Source organism: Lepidochelys kempii, chromosome 10, assembly GCF_965140265.1.
Source record: "Lepidochelys kempii isolate rLepKem1 chromosome 10, rLepKem1.hap2, whole genome shotgun sequence".
NCBI classification, from domain to species: domain Eukaryota; kingdom Metazoa; phylum Chordata; order Testudines; family Cheloniidae; genus Lepidochelys; species Lepidochelys kempii.
The window spans coordinates 42,158,030-42,174,914 of record NC_133265.1 but is presented as its reverse complement, the minus strand read 5'-3'; the positions used below and the strand labels follow the sequence as shown (position 1 = coordinate 42,174,914).

Sequence of the window (16,885 nt, the reverse complement as noted above, 5' to 3'; positions counted from 1 at the left end):
GCCGTGTGTACACCTTAAGTGGAGCTCCAGAAGGGGGACACATCTCAAAGAACTCCATCACTGCTCAAGAGAAGGTCAAGGCTAGGCATAGGAGGGGAATTCCAGATGAAGGCTGGCATGCATTGACAGAACTGTGTGGTAAAGGAACACAGCGCTTGCCTGACCTAAGCTCAGACTTCCTTGAGCAATCAGTTTACATACACCTCAGCAGGAGTACTGTGTCCAATATTGGTTGCCAATATATAGAAGGAATGTAGAGAATCTGGAAAGGATCCAGAGGAGAGTGACAAAGATGATCAAAGGGATGGGGAACGCAAGCCATATGAGCAAAGGCCAAAGAAACTGAGTATGTTTAGTTTGGAAACGAGGAGGTTAATGGGGGGACAATATAGTGGTCTTCAAATACTTGAAAGGCTGCCATTAAGAAGGTGGAGAAAAGTTGGTTTCTCTTGCCACAGAGGGCAGGACAGGAGGCAATGGGTTCAAACTACAGCATAGCAGATTTAGATTTAATCTTAGGAAAAAATTCCTAACTGTAAGCACAGTAGGACAATGGAACAGATGCCTCGGGAGATCGTGGAAGCGCCTTCACTGGAGGGTTTCAAAAGGAGGCTGGGTTGCCATCTGTCCTGGATGGTTCAGGCACAACAAATCCTGCATCTTGGCAGAGGGTTAGACTAGATGTTCCTTGCGGTCCCTTCTAGCCCTGTGCTTCTTTAATTCTATGGTCGACATATCCAAGTAATCGCACCCATACTTGAGTATTTTTGAGAGAGGTTGTTGTGGCCAGTTCTTTACATCTCAACTTTCAACCTTCTGGTGCTTTGTTTAATTACATAAAAATACATAATTTTGAACTCTCACATTCCCTGGCCCCCACTTTCTTTTTCCAACTAGTCTGATGACATCAATAGCTCTGTTTCGGAATTTCTTAGCTTGCTCTTTCTTTCTATGCTCAAAGGTTTTTACAAGATTATAATTCTTAGAATGACAAATTGGGTTGTTGGTTTCTTTTTAACTACTCAGTGCAATGTTCCTTGATTTCTTCCTGTTTTACATACATTAGGGAAAGAGTGAAGAAAGACCGTCAAGATTTTATACTAATCATCTGTGCTCTGAGTAGTTACTTAAAAATTGTGTAAGCTGTTAAATATAGATGCCTTATGAGGAACCTATAGTCATTTGAGTCTGATTCTGAAAGCTCTCCTCCATCCCGTGTAGGAAGGGTGTCAGGTGCAGTAAGGATGACGAAGGATTTAGATTTATATGATTTTTTGATGAATTCAGATGCCAAAAACCTATTCCCCCATTCCCTTGCACTCTTTTGATATTGAAAGCAGTCTTTTCCAAAACAAAATGCATTCCTTTAGTATGGAACAAGAGTAGCCTATAGATAAAGGCATGTAGGATCCAATTCTACAGTATGCTGAGCATCTTCTGCCTGGTGCTAAGTGCCCTCCACTCTCATTGAATTCAGTGCATGTAGAGGGTGCTCAGCAGTGTGCATGATCAGGCCCGTAACATGGTATAGGTAATTAACTGTTACCTAAATTAGCTGTTACCACTCAAGAAAGAGATCTTGGAGTCATTGAGGCTAGTTCTCTGAAAACATCCACTCAGTGTGCAGCGGCAGTCAGAAAAGCGAACAGAATGTTGAGAATCATTAAGAAAGGGATAGATAATAGTACAGAAAATATCATATTTCCTCTATATAAATCCATGGTATGCCCCCATCTTGAATATTGCGTGCAGGTGTGGTTGCCCCATCTCAAAAAAGCTATATTGGAATTGGAAAAGGTTCAGAAAAGGGCAACAAAAATTATTAGGGTTATGGAATGGCTTCCATATAAGGAGAGATTAATAAGACTGGGACTTTTCAGCTTGGAAAAGAGTCGACTAAGGGGGGATATGATAGAGATCTATAAAATCATGACTGGTGTGGAGAAAGTAAATAAGGAAGTGTTATTTACTGCTTCTCATAACATAAGAACTAGGGGTCACCAAATGAAATTAATAGGCAGCAGTTTTAAAACAAACAAAAGGAAGTATTTCTTCACACAACGCACAGTCAACCTGTGGAACTCTTTACCAGAGGATGTTGTAAAGGCCAAGACTATAACAGTGTTCAAAAAAGAACTAAATAAATTAATGGAGGATAGGTCCATCAATGGCTATTAGCCAGGATGGTCAGGGATGGTGTTCCTAGCCTCTGTTTGCCAGAGGTTGGGAATGGGCAACAGGGCATGGATCACTTGTTCGTTCCCTCTGGGGCACCTGACAGTTGGCCACTGTCAGAAGACAGGATACTGGGCTAGATGGACCTTCGGTCTCACCCAGTATGGCCGTTCTTATGTTCTTAATGGAAGGATTTGGTCTCCTACTGTAGCAGTAAGTATTCTAGGGAGTTGGCAGTATCCAGTTCACGATGCTGACAGAAATAAATGTGTGTGGCATTATTTTTGCAAGGAACATTGAATCTTTTGCGAGATCAAACTTACTGTTCACTTGACTGGCATACGTTGTGTTCTTTTTAATGAGAGACCTCATTGCCCAGAAATGTGAGCTATGAGCAGCATGTGTCTGTGATGAAGTAAGAATCTACCACTAATACAGCTGTCTGGGTGGCAGGTTAACATGATGTACTGAATGTCAAGGAGATATGTGATCTCATCTGGTTCCTCAAGAGCATCTTGAAGATTTTCCTTATGACTTTTCTTTTGGCTTAGATGTCTGTTTTATTAAACAACAGTTACAAGAGCCTCCAGCAACCAGGATCTGAGTTTGTAGACAATTAAAAATTTAATTAGGGTAAGACTCAAACATGTTTGTGTTCAGATACTCTCTCTGGTGAGACTGACACTGCAGCGATATCAGCTGCATTGGCTGCAGATAGCATTCTGACCCGGAGCTTCAAGCTTCCCCCAGAGAGTGCAGAAGAAATGGTTTATCTTTTGGTATTTCATTGAAAGAATCCATCCTTGTATTTTCAAAAAGGACACCCTGTCCACACTGAGAAGAAACCGCAACTAAAATGCATCCTCACAGTGCAGGCAGCTTCTCTCAGGAAAGCATCTCAAAGCCTGTATGGCAAGAGCCTTGCTCTTCTTAGAGCAGAGGTCTTCCATTTGTGGGGGGCGTGCCCCGGGGGCACAGAGTAACATTTGGGGGGGGGCGCGGCTGGGGCCTATACCAGCCCCCACAGGGGGCAGGGAGGGAGCCACTGCCCAACTCTGCTCCTGTCCCTGGCACTGGCTGATGGCCCCACACCCAAGGATCTGCTCCTGGCTGTGGCTACCAGCTCCGCACCCAGGGTCCCAGCTGTCCACCCCACACCCAGGGCTCTGTGCCTGGCCGCATCTGCAGGCCTTCACCCCTGGCCAAGGGGCTGCTCCCACCCCCAGCTGTGGCCCCAGCCTCAGCCGCCTTACCCCTATCTGTGTCCCATCCTCCCAGAGCCACGGCCCTGCTCCCAGGTCTGTGGGGAGGGGGGAACGGACAGGGATAAGGGTGGGGTGCGAGGTAAGACGTTTGGGGACCACTGTCTTAGACGGCCTCTGTACATTCCCATTTCTGGGATGGTGCCTGTAAGAGGGTGGCTCCACCTGGAGCACACACTTTTGGTAGGCCCCAGCATGATAGGCGCATCTGCCTCAGTTTCCCCTTTCAGAATTACCAGTAACTCCACTTCAGGCCCTCTCACTTAAATAACAACACTCCTGGGGGCCGGTTTGCTATAAATACATTGTGCAAAGGTCCAACCACATAGTTCAGTGTATCACCCCAGTGCAAGTAGTCATTAAAACCCCAAGATGCTCTCCCCCATCCCATGCACTGGGACCTTCAGTCACATCCAGACTCTTTGTGAGTCCTCTTCTATCCCGCTAACAGGACAGCCACCCCAACCCTTCCAGCTGGAGTGCAACCCTGCTCTTCTCAGAGCATCCCTCACTGTTCCTCTGTGTCCACCTCTCAGGCATGCAGGTAGCAGCAAGAAAGCTTCTCTGCTGCTCACCCCTTCTGCTCTCTGTGGCCCTCTGCTTCAGCTCTCCAGCATAGAGCCAGCAGGCACCTCCCTCTGCTGCTCCCTGGCCTTCAGCCTCTTTGGCCCTAGCTCTCTGGCTTGGGGTGCCAACCAGCAAACCTCTCTTGCTGCTCTCATATCTTCAGTCTTCTGCCAGGAACCTCCTACAGTTACCTGGCTCTGGCAGCTCTCGCCGCCCTCTTTTCTAACTGACTCAGTCTGTGTTCTAAGGCAACCTTCACTTGCTGGGTCTCTCTTCCCTCTCGGTCCCAGATGCCCTCTTTTAAGCCCAGTATAAGTGGGCTCAGGAGACACAGGTGCACTGGCCCTGTGTCCTCTTAGAGGGTTATTGTCACCCTGTGACCACGACCGGTGCTTTGGCTCCTGGAACCCTCTTGAAAGCCCAAAGACACTGGATAAGCACCCCATTGATTCATCAAACATCAGATGCCAGAGATGATATAACTGTCTGAGTTCCTTCTACCACCACATTGAGTGCTGAGCATCACTTGGAGTGTCTTGGTCTGTGCCTGCAGGTCTCTTCCTTGGGCTCTTTTTCGGTTAATTTTTAAATACAGTTAAATAGAGATCAGTCAGTAATTAGGGTAATTGGATGGCATTACTTGAGCTGGGGGAAATCTAGAGTAAAAAGTCTGGTTCTAGAAGCTGCTGTCTGTTTGGTTTAGTGAAAGGTGGGGAAGGGGGGATTGCCTAAGCTGATGGAACCTGGCACCATCTCAAGGGGCTTTGAAGGTGTTTTTTCACAGGAACCACTTTCATCAACTCGGATAATAGAGAACAGCTGAGGGGCTACTGCCCAGGCTCTAGCCTTCTCCCAGCATTGTCGCTCACAAAACCAGTCTCATCAAAGTTGTTGGCAGCTGCAGTTGTATTAGCAGCCTCAGGCATGTCCGAAGGCAGCTGTTCTTAGCTCCTCTGGTGCTGGCTACTGCAAAACAAAAATTTTAAAGGGTCCTACAGAACCATTGTTATCAGTTTGTGCCCCTTTTTCCTGTCCTTCTGGAGACTGTTTATCTAATTTCTAAGACTGTAGTTTTGAGTCTTCAAAATTAGCCCCTGCACCATGATCTTTGTTAGCTGCTTGTTCATTTAAGGTGTTGGTTTTAACTCACAAACCTGCAGATGGTTTAGGGTCTGGGAATCTGACAAATCTGCATTCAAACTGGAGTCCAATTCATTTAAACATGTGATGGGCATTAGCAGGGTGTTCTCTGGGATTGTCCCTCAACATGGAACTCATTCTTGGTTACCAGTTCCAATTGGTTAACTCTCCAGAAACACTGCAAATCCATTTTTCCCCTCAGACATTTGGGAAGGGAGTGCAATGGAAAGTGTAGGACTTTTGATGTTAATTGACAGCTGTTTATTTATGTGCCCCATCTGTTATCTTATAATGCATCATTTTTGAGATGTGTATTTGTAATCATTGTGAAAGCGCCCAGAGTTGTCGATGGGAGTTTTTTTTCTACAAGTTGAAATAGCTACAATTTATAGTGATAGTTTGTGCTTCCCAATTTGATGACATGATAGATGCCCCATGGTTTTTGTGACTGCTATAATCTCAGCCAGGTAAGATCTCCCTTTTACTGCAGATCTCTGAATACATTGCCTCCACAAATTCACACCCTCCCCACCTCAGAGACTGTTATCCAAACAGGTGAATAGGAATGGAGGGAGCAGGGGTTTCATTCTTTTTAACCAAACTTTGTGTACAAACTTGCATGCAGTGAGGCAGGAGGCCCTAGCTGTACCAACTACTTTAAAACTACTACTTTACTCCCAACTACTTTGGGGGTGGGGATAGCTCAGTGGTTTGAGCATTGGCCTGCTAAACCCAGGGTTGTGAGTTCAATCCTTGAGGGGGCCATTTGGGATCCTGGGGCAAAAATTGGGGCTTGGTCCTGCTTTGAGCAGGGGGTTGGACTAGATGACCTCCTGAGGTCCCTTCCAACCCTGATATTCTATGATTCTATGAAAAGATTCTGGATTCACATGGTGTGTGACTTCTAACAGGGGAGTTTTAGAGGCAATAGGTCTGGGCAACTTCATGTTTGGGTAAGTAACCGACTGCAGTTTTCTTATTCTTTAACTATGGGGCTAGCAATGAGGCCTAACCTTCAGCATATCCCTCCAACTTTCTTTTGGGCCATTTCTTGAGTAATCTAGTGTTTGAGTTTAGCATAAGAACCAAATTCTGTGTAAGACAGCCCTCCAAATTCTGGAATGTAGTGTGAACTTGCAGTTGTAGAAACCCTTGCTTTGCTGTTAATGTCACTGCCACAAGTTGAGGAGAATGTAAGATATACAAATGCTGCTCTCTTGAGAAATTCAAGTATTCATACCTCTCAGGCAGAAAGAAAAGTGTGGAGAGAAAAAAAGGCCTCCAATTTGAATGTATTGGATGAGAATTCTGCTGATTCTGAGCAGAAGGCATGAATAAATCTTTTGCATCTCATCCTGTGCGTCTCACCATCTGTCTAGCATTATTTAATTAACCAAAGATACTGTAATACTTGTTCATGCTTGTTGGAAAATTAAATTCTCTCAGACTGAAATGGTTTTCACAGTTTGAGTTCACATTTCCATTCCCCTTATTAGGTGTGAAGTTTACATCCTAGAGTCATACAGGAAAGCTCTAAAAGGAGCTGATCCTCATGTTCTCAAGAGGCCTCTCGGTGAAAGCAGGTGACCAGGTGGTGTGTTCTTTCAGCATAAGAAAAATGATGAGAAGACTGATGTCGGGAGGGTGGTTTTTTTTTATAGTAGGGGGTAGAGCGGGAATTTGATGTTAAAATAAGTCCACTTGATTCCTTTCTGAATCTGATGAATGGCTGGCTACCTTGTACTGTGCCGTTGAGGGAGAAGGGAGGGGTGCAGTGCATTTCTGTATGTGTGCGTGCTTGTCAGTATGTTAAGCGTTTTTTCTGTCTTGTGTCCATTCACAGCTGTGATTAGCGCTCATCCCATCCATTCACTCGATAACCCTCACCATCATTTCCACTCCGGCAGCCTCGCTTCTCCAACTCGCAGCTATCACCATCATCAGGTCAACCCTTGGCCGATTGGCACGTCCATGTCCAATTCAGACAGGGCCAATTCCACAGGTGAGAGATGAATGACCAGGTAGCATTCATTTGAAAGGGAACTATTCACAAAATGTGGAAAGCAAAGTTCCAAGGAAAACCCTCAAGTCATCTTTAGTAGTTTACTCTGATCAGTCCCCATTGCTCTTATGGTCTCCTTAGAAGTGAGAAAATAGCATACCCTGTGCCTACTGATATTTTTTCCTTTCCATATGTCAAAACAAGGAGACTCATTGTCTGACTGAAACTAAAATGAACATGTTTGGGTTTTTTGCTTGGCAGCTGCAGCTTAACTTGCACCACATCTCATCACAGTGAGCAGTGTGCTTTGTATAACCAATTCAGCACTGAGAGCCCATCTCTGGGAATAGTGTTTGCTAGTTCATTCCTACTGAAGACCCAGAAATGGAACAGAAGAGTTATCAGCTTTATTTTTATTTCCCAGTAATGCAGTGATGAGTTAAGAATGAACAAAATCCCCTTTGTACTTATGAAGATTTTGCCCCAATTATCTGAATTTTGCTTGGGTCAAATGTTGAGCCTGAGATATCGGATAGTGTCCTTTTTTAGCACCTATAGAATCTAAAACCCTGTTTACATTTAATTTGTGCACACTTAGAGAACATTAATAACTTCCCTGATTGGTTGTGTTAAAACAACAACAAAAAAATCTTGATCTTTCCTACATAATGTTTTTAAGCTTCAGGCACAGTGGTGTGTAAGTACAAGTCTTGCAGTATTCCTATTAAAGCAGCCAGTGCTATGAGAAATATCTAGGCAACATTGCTGTGTATGCTGTAGGAATCACAAATAGTTAAACTTCTTAGGATACAATGAATGCAATGCCTCCAGTCCAGGGGTGGGCAAACATTTTGGCCCGAGGGCCACACTGGGGTTGAAAAACTGTATGGAAGGCTGGGTAGGGAAGGCTGTGTCTCCACAAACAGCCTGGCCCCCGCCCCCTATCTGCCCCCCTCAGATCTCCCAACCCATCCAAACCCCCTGCTCCTTGTCTCCTGACCGCCCCCTCCCGGGACCCCCTGCCCCTAACTGTGCCCCCCCCAGGACCCCACCCCCTATCCAACCCCCCCCCATCCCCTGACTTCTCCGATCCCTATCCACATCCCTGCCCCCTGACAGCCCCCCCAACCCATCTAACCCCCCTACTCCTTGTCCCCTAACTGCCCCCCCAGGACTCCAACCCCCCCTCCTCCCTGTCTCCTGATAGCCCCCCCCCACACACTCCCCCGAGCCTCTGCCCCATCCAACCACCCCCTGCCTGTCCTCCACCCTGGGACCTCCTGCCCCTTATCCAACCCCTCCCGCCCCCTTACCATGCCACTCAGAGCGGCAAGACAGGCTTACTGGAAAACCTGGCAGGTAGGCGGGCGCAAGCTGCACTGCGCCCATGGCTGAGGGGAAGAGGGGACAGCGGGGGAGGGGCCGGGGCTAATCTCCCTGGTGGGGAGCTCAGGGGCTGTGCAGGACCGTCCCGCAGGCTGGATGTAGCCCACGAGCTGTAGTTTGCCCACCTCTACTTTAGTCTGTTGTTAGATTCTGAATCCTAATAAGGTATCATAGGCAACAATGATGCTTGTATGGTTGTTTTCTGAGACTTGGAATGTCTCAGTTCATAGACAAAGCTTCAAATACCTCATGAAGTTGCTAATATGCAGATGAAGGATTGTGTTGTAGTAGAAGGTATTGCTTGTTTGTTTTTTGTACTATTCAGATGATTATGGAAGTAGCAGCTCTTGCAGCCAAGATATTTTCTTGTGCACAGAGTAGGTCAGATAGAGATACCATAAAAATACAAGATTCCCTTTCATTGCCCTGCCTTCATGATCCTGCAGAAGATTTTGGTTTCATCTATGTATCGCAATGATTGGTGATACATAAACAGGTAGATATTTGTAGTAGTTATAAAGTTGTGGAGTGTTCTAGTCTCAAATTAGAATTAAGATGTGCATCACATGCTGTTTATTTCTTAAACAAAAGCTGATGATGATACAGAATTTCATGGTGACTTTATGATGCACCATATTGATTGCTTAGGTATTGGGCTGATCATGCTTTCCCTTTGGAGCTGTGTACTAAAATGAACTCTTCTTTAATAGTCGACTGACCACAACTTGGCATATTATATCTTGATTGCTACATCCTATTTAGGCACAGTAACCTAGAAAAAAAGACAGAGAAGAATTGAAGTGCACATAGGTAACATTAGGATGAGTGTGGAGAAGAAGTCATTTGTGGTTATGCAATGTGGAAATGTGAATGGGATACACATTTTTAGATATTAAGGTTTGAGACATACTGTTGTTAGACCAGTATCATAGACCAAATCTATATATGAATTAGCGGTGATTTTGTTTTTCCCCTTGTGTTTCTTATTTGCCTGAAAATAAGCTGCAGAAACCTTGTAGGACAGCAAAACATCTGGTCAGCTGTGACCTCCTTTTGTGCCGAAGCTTGCATTGTCATGGGATGGCTGGTTTTTTTGATTTGGGGTTTGTTTGTTTTTTTGTCTTGTGAAATTTTTATGGACTTACTTCTTAAAACAGGGCAGTTACATAGTATTGGATGTTAAGTGCTCAGGGGATTGTTGATGCGTGAATCAGTTCCCTAGCTTTAACCAAGATCTTCAGGAAAAGCGCTTGGTAGAGACTCCTGCTTTGGTCCCATGTGGCTATTGGGACACTGCAAAAGGAAATATTTAATAGCCTAGCTGAAAAGAGGGAAAACTTCCATGGAAGAAAATAAGACCCATTTTTACTTTCCCATTGTAGAATCTGTTCGAAATACACCAAGCACAGACACCATGCCGGCTTCCTCATCTCAGACATGTTGTGCTGACCATCAAGATCCAGAAAGTGCCACAGCATCTTATCTGGCCAATGCGCAGGAGGAGGATTCAGGTCAAAGTCTCCCTACTGCCCACGTTCGTCCCTCTCACCCTCTGAAGAGCTTTGCAGTGCCAGCAGTTCCACCCACAGGTTCCACATATGACCCTGCATTGCCAAGCACACCATTATTGACGCAGCAAGGTGAGCAGGGTGGGGTGGAAGGATAAATGACATGGTATAGCTCTGAGAATCACAGTGCATATCCTGCACATGGAGGAGGATAGAGTAACAAATAGTGGAGTTGTCAGCGGAGATAGATGAGGGAGGGAGAGGAAAATGAGGAGTTGCTTTTGTGTTAAGGAAAAGTTAGCACATGTGACTCCATTTTGGTTTGGGGCCCACCATTGTCTAAAAGCAAGCACATCATGCGCCAGGAGGAGTCATTTGGGAAAGATTACACCTGACAGCCAAAGAGAGGTAGTAAGATTTCAGACTGGGCTGAATTTCATACATGAAGTTTATTGCTGTCCTTGAAAACTAAATCTTCAAGTATTTGGACAATCCAAAGGGATGTTCAACTCCAGCGTTCGTTAATTTGAAGCATTAGTTCTAACCCACTGGAAAAGAAGTTTTATTCTGATAGAACCCTTTTGATCTGGCCAATTCAAGAGCATTCTCTGCACTGTGGCAATGCTTCTGACATTCCCATAACCACTTTCTCCGTCTGGACAGGGAAATTATGGCTAAGAGTCTAAGTTCCCTGTAAATTGCGCGACCACGCAGTAGCCTATTTAGCGCCACACAGGCGCTCGGAGAATCCCCACCTAGCCCGGCCCCCAACCTGCCATCAGAGGGGTGTCCCTCCCCTGGCCCCAACTCAGCCTGCGGCCCGGACCTTCCACAGCTGGGGCGGCGTGACCAGATTGGCTGGGGCAGTGCAGCCCGGGCCAGCCCCAGAGCAGCCTGGACCCAGGCGTGGCCAGGGCAGCCCTCCCCCGGCCTGGACTTGCTGTGATTGGGGCAGGGGCACCTATCCTGCAGCCCCAACCCCAGAGGCAGATAGAGGCACCTCTCCACCCCAGCCCAGATGCTGCTGTGGGGAGAGAGCGCTGAGGGGAGTCTTTTCTCTCCCTGCCGTAGCCCCAGAGCACCCTCCTGCACCCCAAACCCCTCACCCCCAGCCCCACCCCGGAGCCCGCACCCCCAGCCGGAGCTCTCACCCCCTGCACTCAACCCTCTGCCCCAGCCCTGAGCCCCTCATCCCTGGCCCAACCCCAGAGCCCACACCCCCAGCCGCCCTCACACACTGAACCCTCTGCCCCAGCCCTGAGCCCCTCATCCTTGGCCCAACCCCAGAGCCCACACCCCTGTACCCCAACCCTCTGCACCAGCCCTGAGCCCCCTCCCACACTCCAAACCTCTTGGCCCCACCCCCACCACATGCATTTTGTTATGTGCACCAATATGAAGGTGATGTGTCACATATCACCTCCATATTGGTGCACATAACAAAATTCATTCCACAGATGGGTGGGAAAAATTAGAGGGAACACAGCTAAGAGTATGTAACATTTTTGTTTTAAGCTTCTAACCATCCAGTTCACTCGGTGAAGACTGCGTCGATCGGGACTTTAGGGAGAACTCGACCGCCTATGCCAGTGGTAGTGCCCAGCGCCCCTGATGTGCAGGAGACCACCAGGATGCTTGAGGACTCAGAAAGTGTAAGTGTATTTACAGCTTTCTTGGCAGCACTTACCACAGCATGACAAACTTCCCTGGATGCCCGCAGAGAGCATTATAGTAATGCTAACCATAAGGGAGACGATTTCAAAGGCATAAAGGACAGTTAGGCACCCAGGTCAGGCACTCCAGGTGTAAGAACTTATATAGACTAGACTAGAACACCCATCGACAATCAGTGGGAGTTGGGCTCTGAACTGTCTTTTATGCCTTTGAAAGTCTCACCCAGGGCTAACTCCTTTTATATTTTGTGGTGAAGTTAAGGACTTAGTACTTAAGTTTAAGGCCTAATAGTTAGAGCCAAGCTTATGGTAATGCTCTGTCAGTATACTTCTGCCTCGATGTGCACTACTCCCTTTGTTCCACTCCAGGAGCCTTCCTGAGCAGGGATTGACAATTTTACCAAGTTCAGCAGAACCTCAAGTTAACAAACCTCTCAGTTACGTGAACGTGCAATAACGTTGTTCCCTTCCAGCACAGTTAGCTGAGGACGAGGAGCTGTCCAAGCCTCTGGCTTTCCCCTAACCTGTCTTGATGAAAAGAGGAGCAGGGTAAAGAGGAGCTATGTTAGACTTCTGCACTGGACTGTATGTGCCAAAGAATTACTGACTAGAGTGGGAAGCCCCAGCAAGCATTGTTTGCTTTCCTGGAAAGCCACTGCTGCTTCACATGCTATGACCTTGCCCAAGTTGGCATTTGATTTCCCTACAGTTGTTGTGAAAGAAGGCTGTGCCTGGATTTAACTGTTACTAGAAATCCCATGCAGCACAATCGTGTTACATCCCCAGGATGAAGAGTGGGGGTGACAAAAGGGGATAGTTGAGGATTAAAGTCAAAACACTTAAACCTGTGACCCTAAATCCTTATTTAGGCTCCTGAATGAGTGGCTTGATTTTCAAAGATGTTGAGCAACCCTTGCTCTCATTGAGGGCTGTGGGAGCTACAAACCGCTCAGCATCTTTTTTTTTTTTTTTTTTTTTTTTTTTTTTAGTAAGTAAGCAGTCTAACTAGGCAGCCAGCTTTGAAAATGACAGCTAAAAATCCTTTGTAACTGATGCTACCACAGCACTGCTTCAAATCATTGTCTTTGATGTACTTAGTGTTGTGGGTGCAGAAAATGTTTAATTTGAAATTTCTGTTTTTCTTCTCTTTTTCCACTTTCTCTGTGTTTTTTCTCTATCACACTCTATTTGTCAATAATTCACCCTTTTTGGTTTGATTTCTGTATGTTTTGTTGTGGTTTTGTTTGCATGCCCAATTCTGGTGCACCCTTTGCCCATCAGTTTCTTACCCCTTTCATCACTTTTGCAAAATTTCAGAATTTGAAAAATTGTTGGTGGTTTCAATTTGTGCAGTCACATAACCATCAAAACTTGGCTTTGCTAAACATGATTTATAGTCCTATTGTATACCAGAGTCATTGATCATGCTTCCTCCCACTCTTCCTTAAAGAGCACAGCTCATCTTGTCCAGTAACCCTCTTAAATCTCCTGCAGAACTATGAACCGGATGAGCTGACCAAAGAGATGGCCCACCTGGAAGGACTAATGAAGGACCTTAATGCCATCACTACAGCATGAACACCTTCACCAGGACATGACTCCAAATCCAGTTTTACAAGTCTTGGAACTCAGCCTTGGAACACAAGGAATTGTACAGAGAAAGAGAGGGACAGCACATGAGAGCAGATGTAGAAAGCAAACAAACCAACTGGTGCATTAATGCTAATGCTGGTTAAAAAGGATGACTTTTCTCCTCCTCGTCCTGAAACAAAGTCATTGCCAAGTTGAAGTCTTGTTTGCCTGCTGAAACCATGCAGGATGGGACACATCAGGTGAAATCTAGTGTCCAGGCAAGAAGAAAAAAAAAAATCAAATGGACTTTACATTCTTTTTCTGGTCAGGTTTTGTCTCAGTGGTGTGATTGCCCTGCCTTTTCAGTGTTGGACATTCGCATTTATGTACAATTTTATTTGTGTGTTTTTATTTTATTTTATCTTTTTTTATAAAAAGGAAAAAAATTGTGTAATCTGAAAAAAAAAGAAAAGCATTGTTGTTTTCCACAGTCTAGGCTGACGTTTGACTGCTTGTTCTATTGTGTATGGAAATTCATTGCCAGTGTGGGGTATTCTGTTTTGTTTTTGTTTTTATTCTGCATATAATTACATCCCCTTCCAGCAGTTAATCCATGGCCATTTGGGATGCTGCATTGCTATTTGTAAGCTCTTTTATTATTTTTATATTATAATTATTAAAAGCCTGACTTTCTCCTCTCATCACTGTGAGATTACAAATCTGTTTGAATTGAAATGTAACATTGAAAGACCTGTTTGTCGCTTTTTGTGCAGTTTCAATACTTTGATGGGGGAAAAGTAAATGGGGAAGGGGGAGGGGAGCCAGGGGCTAATGGGAGGTTTCCTTATTGTTGTTTTCCAGTCTTCATATGTTCACTAAAAGACTGAAGAAAATGAAAGCATCTTCTGTTATGTCCTTTCTTATAACTTAATTATATCTCTGCTTATTAAATTGCAGTGGGAGTGTCATTTAGAACCATTTTTTAAAAGTTCCTCTTATACAGTAGGATTCATATGTACAGATGACATCACAGTTTATTTTGGCAACAGTGCTTGGATTTATTGTTAGCTATAATTTTAAAGATCCTACAGATCTTAAAACGTTTAAGCGCAAATTGAGCATTATTTCAGCTCTTAGAACATACAGCAGTCAGCAGTGCACAGTTTGCACAACGCTTCTCCGCTGCTATGGTACTTAAATCTAGGGTTTAAGTGCTGGCATATCCTGAAGCAGAGAAAGGTGGAGCTCTTATAATCCAGTAGGATAGCAGGCCTTTGGAAACAATCAAACCCCACCCATAGGATTTTTTAACTAGATTAACCTCCACCCACCCACCCCCGGCCCTTTCAGCTAGATCAACCCTAGCGTAGTTTTGCTGTCCCCGGCCATTTAAACAGTGCTTTGAAAAGAATCTTAAATGTTCAACTGCAGTCAAGGCAAAATGTATTTTTCTACATGTTTAAAACCCGTTGAAAAATCAGTGTTAATGACTCAGGTGCTGTTCACAGATCTCTCTGCGCGGAGGAGGGAAGTTAAAAGGGAATTCCTGCATGAGGAGAAGGGCTGTGGGGCAAGGGAAGCATCTTCTTTTTCCTACTTGCACACTTGCTGCCATGTGGTACACCAGCATGCTTGGCCGTGCCACATGCGGCAATGGTGACTGGCCTGAGGAGTAGTGTTTGATGAAATCTCAGCTTCCCATGGAACTCATATACACCCTTTTTTGAAGAAAGGAAAACAAGAACTTACTGATGGCTTTATGTGGAAAATCTATTCTGCCAACACAGGTTAATGATAGGAGAGGTGAGGCAAATAGCACTTCCAGTGGGCACAGACTGGCTCTCTGGGGACACTTGCACCTCTCAGAGCAGGAAACATTAGGATTTATGTAATAAAGAAAGCAATAAGGCTGCATTTTCTTTTTCTTCTATCCATTGGATTAAAAGCTGACCCTCTAGGCCAATGGTTTGGTTCCTGACGCTGAGAAGGGAAGCAATGAATCATCCTGGAAAGTAGCTGGGACTTATTTGGGATTTGACTTCCTTTCTTTTCCTGGACTCCTTGTGTGTTGCCATTTCCAGCGGGTTTGCTGGTATTATTTATTATTGGGACGGGGGGGAAAGTTGGTGAAAAGTGCAACGTTTGAGCACCCCGGGCCACCTGAAAATAGATGTTCAGGCCTTTGTCAATACAATTCAGGACAAAATAAGCTACAGATCTTGTATTTAATGAACAAAACACACACACTTGGATTCACATGTTGCTTGTAAGGGTTGTGTATGTTTTCCTCTGACCTATACCCAAAGTGTACCATCATTTGTACTCAATATTCTTAGTTGGTGGGTCTTTGTGAATATTACTTATGTAAAACACAGGGAATGTTAATATTGCCATTGAATTTGGGGTGGGGGCTAGTATTTTTACTGATAAAACAACTGTTCAAAGTTGTTGGTTTTTAAGGTTAAACTAAAAAAACATTCAAATCAGTGTACAATCTGTATTGCACTTTTTCACATTTTAACGCTACGTTTTCTTACATATCCTGTGATTTTGAATTTGGAACATTGTATATCTTGTAGTGTCATCGTTAGGCTGTTAAATGGCAGCTTCCTTCAGAAGGATTTGGGAAAAAACAAACCAACCCTGTATATGGTTTTATGATTCTGATGTAGGAGAATTTTGAGGACTGCTGTAGAATTCTACCTTTCTGTACAATTTTGATTGGTTGGGGTTTTTTTTGCTTTTCTGTAGTATTTGCTGTATACTCTATGGCTTTTTTAATAACTTCATGTTTATTATTTAGTATTGGATATCCAATACACTTTTTTAATCCAATCAAATTCTGGTCTGCTTGGAGAGTTTGTTCCCTTTGTTCATTCCCATATGTCAAGGCTAATTCCCCACTCTGGCACGTCGAGTGCAGAAGGTGGGGGCCTGCAAGGATTCTAAAAATTAATAGTGGCCACTCCAGGCTTGTATTAAACTCCCCAGCTTACAGCTTCTCTCTGACCTTGGATTGATAGATGCTGCCACCACCCAAGTGCAGAACCCCTTTGAGAGCCCAGGAAGGCACACTTGGGAATGCTTTCCTGGGGGGTACCCTCAACCCCTTTCACCCCACTCCAGGGAAGAGCTGAGAAAGGGGAGGGGGGAGGAAATCAGCTGTTGCCGCCAGCTAATTAAATAGCATGTGCCCAACCCTCTTAAGACACAAAAATCCAATTATGTTCTAAAAAAAAGGTAAATTTTATTTATTAAAAAAAGAAAGAAAATACATCTGGAAACTCAGACTATTGCTAGATTTTAAAAGAGCAATTACAAGGATTAAGCACCAAGAATAGCTTTCTTGAGGTCCAGCTTAAAGGTGACAAGCAAAACAAAAGCACCTGGGGTTAGCACAGAGGAATCCACAAGCCATAGTGAAATAAAAGGAATAAAACCTAATTGCATCTTCCTAGACATTCGTGGTCTACTTACATATCTGGGGTTTTAAATGAGTAGTTTCTAGGTATGATACTAATGATTTTTCATACCTGGCCCAAGCTTTTACAGCATAGGTGCTGCCCTGTGCACCTCTCCCCGGGAGAACAACAGACAGGC

The 16,885-nt window shown here is 44.7% G+C and overlaps 1 protein-coding gene across 12 annotated transcripts in view; it reads left to right on the top strand.

Moving 5' to 3' along the window:
- The window catches only part of NEO1 (neogenin 1), a 516,517-nt gene extending 500,392 nt beyond the window's left edge, over positions 1-16,125 (top strand). For 10 of the 12 annotated variants that reach the window (XM_073363103.1, XM_073363101.1, XM_073363098.1 and 7 more), the window contains 4 exons: positions 6,988-7,146; positions 9,915-10,172; positions 11,556-11,692; positions 13,208-16,125. In XM_073363103.1, the coding sequence (XP_073219204.1) occupies positions 6,988-7,146; positions 9,915-10,172; positions 11,556-11,692; positions 13,208-13,291 (638 nt within the window). In that variant the 3' untranslated portion in view covers positions 13,292-16,125. The remainder of the gene's footprint in view (positions 1-6,987; positions 7,147-9,914; positions 10,173-11,555; positions 11,693-13,207) is intronic. The other 2 variants (XM_073363105.1, XM_073363104.1) reach the window with 1 other exon arrangement.
- The last annotated feature ends 760 nt before the right edge of the window (positions 16,126-16,885 follow it).